This window comes from Glycine soja, chromosome 7, assembly GCF_004193775.1.
Source record: "Glycine soja cultivar W05 chromosome 7, ASM419377v2, whole genome shotgun sequence".
Classification (NCBI taxonomy): Eukaryota; Viridiplantae; Streptophyta; class Magnoliopsida; order Fabales; family Fabaceae; genus Glycine; species Glycine soja.
The window spans coordinates 40197761-40211192 of NC_041008.1; the positions used below are offsets into that span (position 1 = coordinate 40197761).

At 31.3% G+C, this 13432-nt stretch overlaps 1 protein-coding gene across 1 annotated transcript; it reads left to right on the forward strand.

The window, feature by feature from the left end:
• Nucleotides 1-1902: 1902 nt before the first annotated feature.
• Nucleotides 1903-2301, forward strand: LOC114420685. The gene has a single exon (XM_028386516.1). The coding sequence runs from the start codon at nucleotides 1903-1905 to the stop codon at nucleotides 2299-2301; it is 399 nt and encodes a 132-aa protein (XP_028242317.1).
• The last annotated feature ends 11131 nt before the right edge of the window (nucleotides 2302-13432 follow it).

The window sequence follows — 13432 nt, forward strand, 5'->3', positions numbered from 1 at the left end:
TGGGCAATAGTTAAATTGGTAACATTATTTTTGGTATTCAAAAGCTGAGGTGAGTTAAGTATGAAATGCTTATCAAGGTTAAAGCATACCTCAAACTTAAAGAGTATTCCTAAAAATACTTACAAATCACTCATTAACTAAATTCTCACATTCATAATTAAAGTCAAACTCACATTATTATGATACGTGAATCAATCTTTATCAACAGTATCAATATTTATTGATCAAATTAGTAATACTTACAATATAAAGACTGATTTAATAAATTATAACGTAAGGACTAAATTGAGATTTATATATATATATATATATATATATATATATATATATATGGAACTAAATTATATATTTAAACTAACTATTAAAAATCAGAATCATCAATTAATAATAAAAAAATTGAAAAAAATAAGTCATACACCGATAGGGCAAACACAAACAATTTTTTACTATTATTTAATAAAAAATTAAAATATATAATAATTTTTTAATTTTTATAATAATTAACTATGAAAAAATTATATCAACGGTCACTTTTGGTTAAATAACCATCTAAAACTATTTTAAACTGTGTTAAAAAATTGTTACACTAGAAATATATAAAATTATAATTATTTTTTTATCAAATTTTTTTTTATCAGGGTCGTGTAACCCACGAGGCAATTAAGGCAAGTGCCTTAGGCCTCTGATTTTGTTTTTCTTTTATGAGTAGACTTTAGTTATATTTTTTTTAATAATTTCATTTAAACATATAAAGACATGTGTTTCAAACTTTTTACTATTTCAATTCAGACATTAATATGCAACATATTTATTAGAATATCACTCATTAATTAATATAGAACTAAAATAATTGTGCAGTTTGTATTGACCTATTGCATTAAATAATACAATAATCAAAACTAATAATTAAATATAGTCTTTTAAAGATAAGTTTATCATTTTTTAAGATAATTTAATTAAAGCTAATAATAATTTTATTATTGGGATTTAATTTGAACAATTTTTACAATATAAAACTATTTTTTTATTATTTTGCATCAAAAAATCTAAAATTTTAGGTGAAGATAAATTGAAAAATATTATATTAATCTTAATTTTTTTAAAAAGTTAGTGAATTTATTAAACACTACATATAACACTTATAATTATTGAAAGAAAATATCTAAAATTAAAAGTCAATAATATTTAAAATTAAAAATCTATCTAAAGTCAACAATGTTGGAAAATAAATTAAAAACTTATCTATTAAAAATGAAATACTAAAGTTAATTAATAAGTTATTTTTTACCTCAAAAAACAATATATATATTTTTAAGCCTCATATTCTTTAAACAGGGCCTGGTCTTTATGACAATTGAAGTTTTATGTAAGAGAACTTGCTTACAAGCCGTCCCTTGTCGGTAAAAGAGTGATGGATTTGTCAATTGATTTCACTGCCAAAAACTTTCTCTCCAAGTCACTCGTTGCAGTACCAGGAAAAAGCACCTAGAAAAAAACCCACCTCTCTGGTTTTCTTACTGTAACCCCACTCTCCCCACCAAAAATTATTCCTTCACCCACTTCTCTAATCTCCTCCACACTCAACACCCACACACATTATCATCACCACCACCCCACAAGACCCTTCCAAAAAGAAGCTTACACTTTTGCCATAACTAGGGGCAAGCCAAAGCCAGCAAAAAGGCACCCCCTAAAAAATGCCAAGTTGAAATGCACAACCATTTTGGTGATCCCTATTCCTTCTCCTCCTAACTTCAACCACCTTCCTCTCTCAAACCCACAAATTGAGCCTCAAAAACATTAACTTTCTCTAGACACTCTATTTTTTTATTTTTTTATTTTTATCTTCTTTAGTTCAAGTTGTGTTTTATTTTCTAATTCAAACAAAAGCCCTAATATCAAATGTCCACACCATTTGTACAACAGCCACCACCACTAGAAGTGACCCAGCAATCCTACACGACCCATTTGGGTCACGGGTCGGTGGGACCCGTCATCGCGGTCCTCGCCGTCATCACTGTTCTCGGCGTCATCGCCGGCATGATCGGAAGGCTCTGTTCGGGTCGTCGGGTCATGGGTCACGGCGAGTACGACGTCGAAACCTGGGTCGAGACCAAATGCTCCTCCTGCGTCGACGGCAGAATCGCCCCTCCAACGCCACGACCACGTCCTCCGCCGCCGCCGGAACCCAACTCTGGCGGGGACTTGCCGCCGGAGGAACCCCCTCAAGAGATCAAAGAAGAAGAACAACAACAAGAGCAACACCGAAGGCAACACTCACATTCCCATTGTGATAGCTAAGTGGTAGTGATTATTGTTCATATTAGAAAATGTACAAAAAAAAAAAAAAAAAAACTTAGATGCATAAATGTAGCTAAGCCAGTGATGATATTATTTTCCAATTTAAATCGACATTTTATCTCGATATTAATAATCATTGAAGTAACAATTATCGAGATAAAATATCTGTTTTTAATTAGAGGATAATGTCAACGTTGTCTATTGGTTATGTCATATGTGTATCTAAGTTTTGTTCCATGGATTCTCTTGTTCTTCAGTTCAGTTCTTTCGAGTAATCTGCATTTTTCTCCACCGGGGTAAAATTGGATCGTGGGCTTTGAATGAATGACCCGTTGGGGATTGATTGGGCTTTTAAATTAATATGCGTTGTAAGACACCTGCCATTGTCTTCAATTCTCACATATAAAAGAAAATCAAGAAGCATTTTCATTTAATGCACATTGGAAAGCCTTGTCGTGAATAATTGTTTTTTCTTTTTTTGAATTACTATATGAATGCTGCTTCTTAAAGGAGGCAGTTGAGGCTTTCAATTTGTTGGGTGGTTTGTTTGTTTTGTTTTTATGGAGTTATTTATTCAGGTGGTCCTTCTCCTTCATTCAAATTCAAGCATTGGGCCTCCCATGCTAGAAACGACGACGTTTAACCCGCCCTTATGTTTTTGTGGTTGTTTGTTAAGTATTCCTCTATTGCTTTATTCAGTGCTTCAATGAAAATGGCAATGCAACTAATTAGAGTGCTGCTTTTGTGATACATCGTCGTTGGATTCTCCTATGGTGAGGTGTGGACTAATTATGAAAGATCACTTTTGGAGAGGCAGAAAAGACAAGGAAAGAGGTCTTTCTTGATTATGACCAATGACCCCCCCCCTCTTGTCTTAACACTGTCTATATATATTTGGTCTACCATTCTAGATAGGATTGTTCGACGTGCTAGTGAGACATAAGTGGAAGCTATTTGTATAAATGTTCCACTTATGATTATCCTGGACCATCTAGGAGATAAGAGACACTCCCACTAAACTAAGTAAACAATCAAAGAAAGCAATTCTAGAAAAGTGAAAAACTCCACGATTAGTCTATTTAAAAGATAATTGGGAAGTTGTTTTGGGATCCAAATATTAACACTTTTTAATCTATGATATTACGATTATATTGTAAATATAACTTTAGTTAGTTATGATAAATTTGCAAATAGTTAGTTATTCTTTTTCTGTTTTTATTGAATCCTTTGTATATAAATCATTTTATGTAGTACATTCATCAATTAATTTAATATGTTTTCATTCTTTACCTTGATATCTGATATGGTATCAGAAATTACTCCTTTCGCGTATATTGCTTTCTCTTGAAGCTTCTCTCTGTGTATTACCTTCTTCTTCACAATTGTTTTTTTCTAAATCATTTATTTCCTTCTCTCATTGGTCATGGTTGTCATTGATGATTCTAACCCCTTAATTCTTCATTCGTCCGATAATCCTGACATTGCTCTAGTTTCACACCCCCTCACAGGTGAAAACTACCATTCTTGGAAGAAAGCAATGTGCATGGCTCTTCACGGGAAGAACAAATATGGGTTTGTCGATGGTTCAATTCCTGAACCTGCTTTGGGTCACTCCACCCATGCTTTGTGACATCGCAATGATAGTATTGTCTTATCCTGGCTCTTTAATTCGTTATCAAAAGAGATGCAAGTGAGTATCTTACACTATTCTTTTGCCAAAGCAATTTGAGATGATCTCAAAGAACGTTTCAAACAACGTAATGGTCCTCTGATTTTTAAACTTAAGCATGAATTGATCATTTTGCAACAAGGGTCCATGTTTGTTTCTTCCTTCTACTCCAAACTTCGTTCTCTCTGGGAGTCGCCATCAGAACTGAAACCATCACATAGTTGCACCTGTGGAGGAATTAAACCATGGTGCAATTTTGAGCAACTAGAGTATGCTATGCAGTTCTTGATGGGGCTAAACGAATCTTTCTCTACTATTAAAGGTCAAATTCTTTCCATGGATCCCTTTCCCCCAATTACTAAGGTTTTTGCCTTAATTGTTCAAGAAGAAAAGCAAAAAGAGGTTGGTGCATCCACGTATGGAACTTTTGCTAGTGAGGTTTCACATGTTTTTGCATTCAAGAATTCTTCTTATGCAAGAAATAATTCTGATAATCGCTCCAAAGGCTCTTCCAAGAACCATCCCTTGTGTGCTCATTGAGATATGTTGGGTCATACTCAGGATCGTTGTTTCAAGTTGCATGGCTATCCTCCAAATTATAAGAAGAATGGATATTCCTCAGAGGTCAAGAAGCAATCTTCTTCCTCCTTTGAACCATCATACAAGGTTGTTCACCAAGTGTCTGTTGATATGCCTCAATCACAACCCTCTTCTGTTGACTTGGGTTTACAGTTTCAACTTACTGTTCAACAATATTGCCAATTGATGAATCTTTTACAAAGTCATGCTACCAATGTTGTCTTTCTACTTCCACTTCTAATTTTCTTCATGATTGTTGGCTTTTAGATTCTGGTGCAAGCATTCATATTACTTGCTCTCTTCATAATTCTATATCTTATTAGTTTGTTTCTGATAAAATTGTAACTCTGCCTAATAGTGACATTATACCCATTCTTGCCATTGGTTCAGTTTGCTTAACCAACACCTTAGTCTTGCATAATGTTGCTTACATTCCTAAATTCAAATTCAATTTAATTTCAGTTAGTGTCGTACTAACTATTCCTAATTTGTCCATTTCTTTTTCCCAAAATGAATTTGATATTCAGGAGAAGCAAGCTTGCAAGAGGATTGGTAGAAAGGATCTCACCCAAGGCCTTTATGTCCTAGATCTCAAGGACACTCATGATTGCAAATTTACTTTTGTTGTTATCAATTCATATGTAAATTTCACTCTTTGTAAAAATGCTCATATTTGGCATTCTAGGTTTGGTCATATATCAAACAAAGTTTTCAATCATTTGAATAATAAAAATGGTTTACAATTATCTCCTAATTTCTTTTCTTCTAACTGTTTTGTTTGTCCACTTGCTAAATTTATAAGATTATCCTTTCCTAACTCTAACAATTTATCTGACTTTTGATTTACTCCACTGTGATATATGGGGTCCCTATGCCCACCCTACATATGAGGGGAAGAGATTTTTCCTTACATTGGTAGATGACTGCTCAAGATTCACTTGACTATTTATGCTTAAACACAAATCTGAAGCTTCAATCTATGTGAAATAATATCAAGTGCCTTAAATCTGATAATGCTAAAGATCTCGTTCTCACTAAGTTTTTTGGCTTCCATAGGCACTCTTCATCAATTTTCTTGTGTCGAGAGTCCAAAACAAAATTCAATAGTGGAAAGGAAGCATCAACACCTGCCCAATATAGCCATAGCTTTGTACTTTCAATCTAAAGTCCCTATATCATTTTGGGGAGATTATGTTACCACTGCAACCTTTCTCATCAATAGAACTCCTTCACCACTACTGAAACACAACTCACCCTTCAACATTCTATTTAAGAAGGAACCAGATTATCATGCCTTGAGGAGTTTTGGTAGTTTGGCCTTTGCCTCCACTCTTCCTCATCAAGAAACAAGTTCTGAACTAGAGCAGTACCTGCAGTAGTTGTTGGCTATCTAAGAGGTTATAAAGGATACAAATTGTATATCTTGGACACTAAGAAGTTTTTTGTGTCTAGAGATGTTGTCTTCCATGAATCAATTTTTCCCTTTCAAACCATTTCACAAAACCCAGTCATTCCTAATTCCTTACTTGATTTGGTTATCCCCATCCATCTCACTAATACATTACCTAACCCTGACCAAAATACTAGCCAACCAACATAGACATTTGTTAGCTCTATCCAAGATCCAAGTGATCCACCTTTAGTCCCTAGCCCAGATCAACCTGACCCTTTGCCTTCTGTCACTTTAAGAAGGAGTACACACCACACTAAGCCTCCCTTATACTTGTTTGACTATGTTACACCAAAATCAAAAACTGCATATCTAATCCAACATCATTGTTCCTTGTTAGCTCTTAGCTCCCCTTATAGAGCTCTCATTAACCAAATTTCAGTTGTATATGAACCTTAATTTTATCATCAAGCTACCCCTTATCATGAATGGCGTCAGGCAATGAATGAGGAAATCAAAGCTCTTGAGGCAAATTCCACCTGAACACTTGTTCCCTTACCACCTGATAAGCATTGTATAGGTTGTAGATGGGTGTATAAGGTTAAATATAAAATGGATGGCTTTGTGGATAGATACAAAGCTCGATTGGTTGCCAAAGGATATACTCAACAAGCTGAAATCAATTTCTCTGATACTTTTTCTCCAGTGGCGAAGCTTACCACTATGAGAGTTTTGCTCTATGTTACTGCTGCTAGAAACTAGTGCCTTCTCCAATTAGATGTTAATAATGCTTTTTTGAATGGAGATTTGTTTAAAGAAGTTTATATGGAACTTCCCAAAGGTTACAAGTCAGAAAATTCTTCCTTGGTATGCAAATTGAACAAATCATTATATGGACTTAGACAAGCTTCTAAACAATGGTTTTGTAAGTTCTCCACTACCTTTCTTAGTCATGGGTTCCATCAGTCCATGCATGATTACTCCCTATTCACCATTGGTTCAGGGAATTCCTTAATCATTCTACTAGTGTATGTAGATGACATCATCCTGTCAGGACCAAATTCTGCCTCTGTGCAAGCTATTTAGACCCAATTGCAATCTATGTTTCAATTGAAGATCCTTGGCACTTTGAAATATTTTCTTGGCTTAGAAATAGCTAAATCCAGCAAAGGTATCTCACTCTCCCAGAGAAAATACACTCTATCCCTTTTGGAAGATACAAGTTTCTTGGTATGCAAACCTTCCAATCTTCCAATGGATCCCAACCTGAAGCTCAATCTTCATGATGGAGACTTACTCCTTGATCCCTTAGTGTATAAAAGGTTAGTTGGTAGATTGATTTATCTGACCATTTCACGTTCTGATATAACATTTGTTGTGAATCACTTGAGTCAATATATGAAAGAACCTAGAGTTCCTCACCTAAATGTTGTCCATCATCTGCTACAGTATCTCAAATCTGCTCCAAGACAAGGCTTATTTTTCCCTGCTAAGAACTCTCCCAAACTCATTTCCTTTGCTGATGCTGATTGGGCCAGCTATGTTGATACCAGAAGGTCCACTTCTGGCTTTTGTGTGTTTTTAGGGAACAACCTTCTCTCTTGGCATTCTAAGAAACAACCAACTATTTCTAAATCGTCAACTGAGGCTGAATATCGTGCTTTGTCTTCTGTTACTAGTGAAGTTGTTTGGTTGAGAAGGTTACTTCTTCACTTTGAAATTGATATTCCCTTTGTGATGTTGTTTTATGATAATAGATCTACTATAAGCCTTGCCTCCAACCCTGCGCACCACGAAGGATCTAAACACATTGACATAGACCATCATTTCATTAGGGAGTTTGTTCAATCCAATGTCATCAGGCTTGTCCATGTCAAGAGCCAACACCAAGTTGCTGATGTCTTTACAAAAGCTTTTCCAGGACCAGTTTTTGGTAAATTCATCGTCAAGTTGGGAATGATTAACAACTATTCACCAACTTGAAGGGGGTATTACGATTTTATTGTAAATATAGCTTTGGTTAATTATAATTAGTTGTCAAACTGTTATGATAGCTATACGATTAGTTAGTTACTCTTTTTCTATTTTTATTGAATCTTTTGTATATAAATCATTTCTTGTAATACATTCACCAATTAATTCAATCAGTTTTCATCCTTCACCTTGATATATGATATATGACTCCCCTAAGATCAAATTTAGTATAATAAGCAATAATTTAAAACCTTTTATTGCCCATTTGCCCGTGCTGATCTTGTAGAATTAGATTGTTTTTCATTCAACTTCGTAACCTACTGATGTCGCTCTAATGACAGGAGTTTAGATAATTTACACAAAATTGAGTAGGTTTAAATCTTGTTCTAACTATTAAAAAAATTAAGTTTTAGCATGTTTATCTTAAATCCAATAAAAGATCATCTATTATATTATTTACAACGTTAAGTTATATAAGTAGAGAATAATTTAAATTATATAATTAATTTTATAAGAATGTCCGGGACACAAAAAATGTCTTTCATTCTACTTTTTAGCGACCGCCCTATGAAAAGGACATGCAGGGGCAGGCAAAACATGTGAGATTCATGAAGCAAGCACTTTATAAATAGGGGCATGTCTAGGGTGGATATATTTACACTGAAATAAATTTTAAAAAAAAGAAGAAGAAGCAAGCAGCACCGTGCTCCTCTCGATCTCCGCGATGTTCTGCCGTATGTCGTAAGTCTCTTGATTTTGAAAATCTTATGGAGCGTATAGAGATGGCAGGAGATAACAAAGAACTCAAAATCTGTTTTACTTTTGGGCCCTAAAGCTAAAAGCAGAAAGCAAAAAGAAAATCCATGGTGATGTTTGTTTGTCCATGTCTAAAGCTAACCTTGATTTCCATGTAGGACGGCTACACCACGTGAATTTCTGATGCTATATTATTAACAAGGCTATTTTTACTCCTCTTTCTGCCTTACGTTTATACTTTATACACCTTTTTTATTTTTACTTTTACATATTAGTCTGTGTTTAGATGAATGTTTGACAAAACTAATTTTGTAAATTTAATTTTGAGGTCATATGATTTATATTTAAATTTTTTATTGTAAAATTAAGTTAGAAATAAAATTTAATATCAAATCTTGAATTTAATGCTGAAGTTACTTAAAGCTGCTTCGATCAAGAATCAAGTAAGAATTTTTTTATAACGTGAAATCAAATATATAAAAATACATTCGAAATCAAAACTCAAAATCCATTCTTTAGCGTCAAATTAAACACATGCTTAAAATTTAGATAAATTAAATCTTGATAACTCATTAAGATCAAAGTAGATCTTAAAAGGCTAAAAAAACTCACAAGAACTATTTATATATTATCCACCAAGAAGCTGCTGTTGAAATCAACTCATCCTCGGACCAATCTTTTGTTCCTCTTTTATACAAGTATATAAATATTATTTTTCTTTGGATAAATCCCATAATGAATTTAACATATAATACGCGTTTTAATGCAAAATATTGAAATTAATTTAACCGCGTTCCTCAGTCGTGTAACGACTTAAATTCAATTATATCAAAAGTAATTTATTCTTATATTATAAATTTGTATTTGTATACTCACTTAAGAAAGCGAGTTCTTCACCATTCTCACTCTCTTAATTAATTATTTTTTCAATATTTTGTTTCTTTCTTCATTACACACTGACCTCCAAATATAACTTATGTCAATGAGATTAGTTTTTAAGATTTACATTTCTTACAAATTTAAATTATTATATTTATTTCCAGCATGTTAATATCTTTAGATTTAAATTAAATCATATTCTATTTTAAATTATAATAATACTATTATCTTAAAATTAAATTATATTTACTATTATTATTATTATAAATATATTATTTTCAAATTCAAATCAATCTTATTTTATTTTAAGTTCTAAAAATCAATCTTTATTATTTTTTACCATTATTATGTTATCTTTAAATTTAAATTATATGTTATTTTATATAATTTGATTCGTTAAAAATATATACTAAAATAATTTTAATTTATACAATTAAATTATTGTATATAAAAATATATTTAGACAAACATTCTAAGGATTAAAATCTAGTTATACTAAAATCTAAAATATGCAGGCTCTGTTTCTGGAAATTCTATGTCCAGGTGAGAAGCACAGCTTTTGTCTCATATAAAACACTCTTAAAAACATATTAACATCCAAATCACTGAGATAAATATTAGTATCACAGAGGTTAAATTTTGACATAAAAAATTACATCATAAGAAATAAAAAATATATAAATCAATGAACAAAATATTTGCATCATAAGAAATAAAAAATTACATTTAAATAATTAATGATCATGAAGATAAAACATCTACATTTTATATGAACAAAATATTTATATAAAATCATACTAATATCTAAATTAAATAGAAAAATATATAAATTTTAATATTCAATATAAAAATGTTTTTTATTATAATATAAATTATAGTTAAATATATTTAGTTGCTATACATTGATTAGGTAATAACAAAAAAAATAATAACCCGTACGAAACACAAGTCAGAAATACTATTTTATATAAACATATGAAAACATGCATTAGCTGGGCTTGGTATTTATTCAAAGGTTGAATGAAGAGTTGAAGTTTAATGGGCCAACTTAATCATTCTACAGTTAATTAGTCTTTTTATGTTTTCCATTATCTTGAATTCTTGATTAGTACCCTATCCTAATTCAAAGTCAAATTGGTCATTAATCTTATAAAAAATATATATATTTTTTAATATTGATTGATCTCCTATCTTAATTAGTAATTGATCCTATTAGAGGTAAAGGCCAATTCGGATAGACATGTAAACCAGGGACAAAAAAGCCCAAACTGATTTTCTTTTATCATGGGTAACAAATATGCAGGACAAACATGCAGAGAACTAAGCTCCATAACTTTAGAAGAACCTTTTTTTTTTGTCCTTTCTCTCTGTATATTTGGAATTGGCTCTCTAACTTGCTTCAGAATTCTTTTGATCGTGAGAAATTGAAGGTGGTGAGGCTGGTTGGTATTACCTTTGCTGTTTGGGGTATCTGGCACTGTAGAAACCAACTTCAGTTCAAAAACACTAAGGTCTTCATCTCCATTGAGGAGTTCCAAACTCTCAAGTCCTTCAACATTATTGGGCATCCTCCGAACTTGAGATTGTTGGTGCTTTCCAGGCTAATTACTGCCATGGAGATTGCTTTTGAGAAGAACTGCTTTTCTTTTTGACAATCCTAGCTTTGTTCCATGGAAGCTGAAGAACAAATAGATTAATTGTATAATATTAATGATAAGATTAATTTTATAATATTATTATTTTTCATTTATTTATTAATTTTTTTAATTTTAAATAATCTAGAATCACAATTATAAAGGGACTGTGAGAGTAATAATTTTCTGTTGATTAGTGCGTGATCTTCCAAACATTTTTGCATTAGAATATGAATTGCATTGCATTCATTTCAATTATCAATTCTTTTCCGAAAAAGGGTTGTTTGTTTCTACTTTCCTTTCTTTTTAATGGAATATTTTTTGTTGGACGGTGAATTAGAAATACAAATATCCTCCTTCTGCCCACTTTCCACTAATAGATGATTTAATTTACCAACAAAGTTAGTGTTAATAAAAAAAAATATCACAAAAAATGTAAAATTGATTATTATTATGGATGTGAGAATCTTATTAGTGAGTAATTTATAAATATTTGTGTGTGTGTTTTAAACTTTGCAAATAAAGGAAAGTGAACAGGTCATGAATCATCTCTCAGGTGACTTAAAATAGAACTACTAGTTGCCTTCCTATGGTGGTGTAGTATATTTAGTAGATAATCATACTCTTCTAATATGCAATTAGAGATTTGATTTTAAGGTTCATGTATATTAAAAACAATTATTAAGTGTTTAACTTCTTAAATGGGTTTGAATATTTCCAAAAATTAATTTTTGACTCTAAGAGACACATTGGAAAATAAAATTATTGATTTTCCTCGCTAGAAAAACAAAAAGAGAAAAAATCATTTCATCTACGTTCAGAGGAGATTCTGTTCAAGTTTCTTACCTTTGTATCGGTGGATCTAACTTTTAGTCTGATAAAAATAATAAAGGTTATTGTTAAAAGAAAGGATTTTAATTTTTATGTATTATCAGTAAAAAAAAATATAGTATCAATTTAATTGAAATTATGAAAAATATAACTTTTAAAAAAAATTATCAACAAATATTAATTTGTTAGAATGTTAATTTTGTTAAGAGAAGAGATTAAATCCGTGATCTTTTTCTCTCTTCTCCTTCCTCAATCATACAATTCATTTTATATCTCTTAATATAAATTTTAAGATAATTTTTATAAGAGTAATGATTTATCTTACGAAAAATTCATGCACGAAAACATACGAATAGATGTTTAACCATTAAACATTCACATAATCAGTCATACAAGAAAGAAAACAAGTATAGTTGCCCAATAAAATAACAACAATTAACCTTTCGTTCGCACAACAAAAGCTTCATCTTTTAATAAAATTTACTATGCATATCACTTTGTGATTTTTTTTTTTTTTTGGTGTAGTGTCACTTAAATGATAATATAACACTTCTTTTCCTTTACACTCTCAGCGCATCAATATTTTCTCTTAACAAAAATCCAAAACAATTGTAAATCACATTTACATTTTGAAGAGAATCTATCACAAAAATCTTTCCTTTCTAAGATAACATCAAATCAACCTTTAATAGTTAAGTTTTTTTTCTTTTAGAAAAAGAGTTAGCATTATCCATTCAATTATATTTATATTGGTGCTGCTTCATGGGACCTATCTGTTTTCCAAAAGGCCCACAAAGGCGCAGGCAAATAGAACAGACAGAGCAAAGATAATGAACACTGGTGCCATAACTTAATACAGTAAATGGTTAGGAGAGGTTTAATTTCCTCCCACTTCGAAGAAAGTGTTACCTTTATGAGGGACACATTAGCCAATAATAGTGATAGCCACTTTAACCTAGTTGACTTTGGAATTTGAGCAATCAATGATATTACGAGCTCTGTTTACATGTTTCTGTTGAATAAATTTGCAAAGAAACCTACACTTAAAACTTCTTTTTACCCCTCAAAAACTTTTTGGACACCAATTAGCTTTTGAGGTAGAAAAATGTTACTAATACATTTTTAAAATGAATTTTTATTGCAGTAAAAAATGTATTTTTATTATTAATTAAAGTTGATTAAGGTTACAAAATTTATTTGTAATTTCGTAATATTTAATAAATTTAAAATAAGAAGAAAGAATGTATTAAAAATATATTAAAAATAAAATACGCAAATCTTTAAAATATTTGTTAAAAATCAAAAGTAAAGAAGTTCATTAAAAATATTACTAATACACTCTTTTGTGGAATGACTCACCTGAGGCAAAACTTATATCTGCATGTCGTGGAGGTGGACGACTAGGTGGAGCAGCCTTTG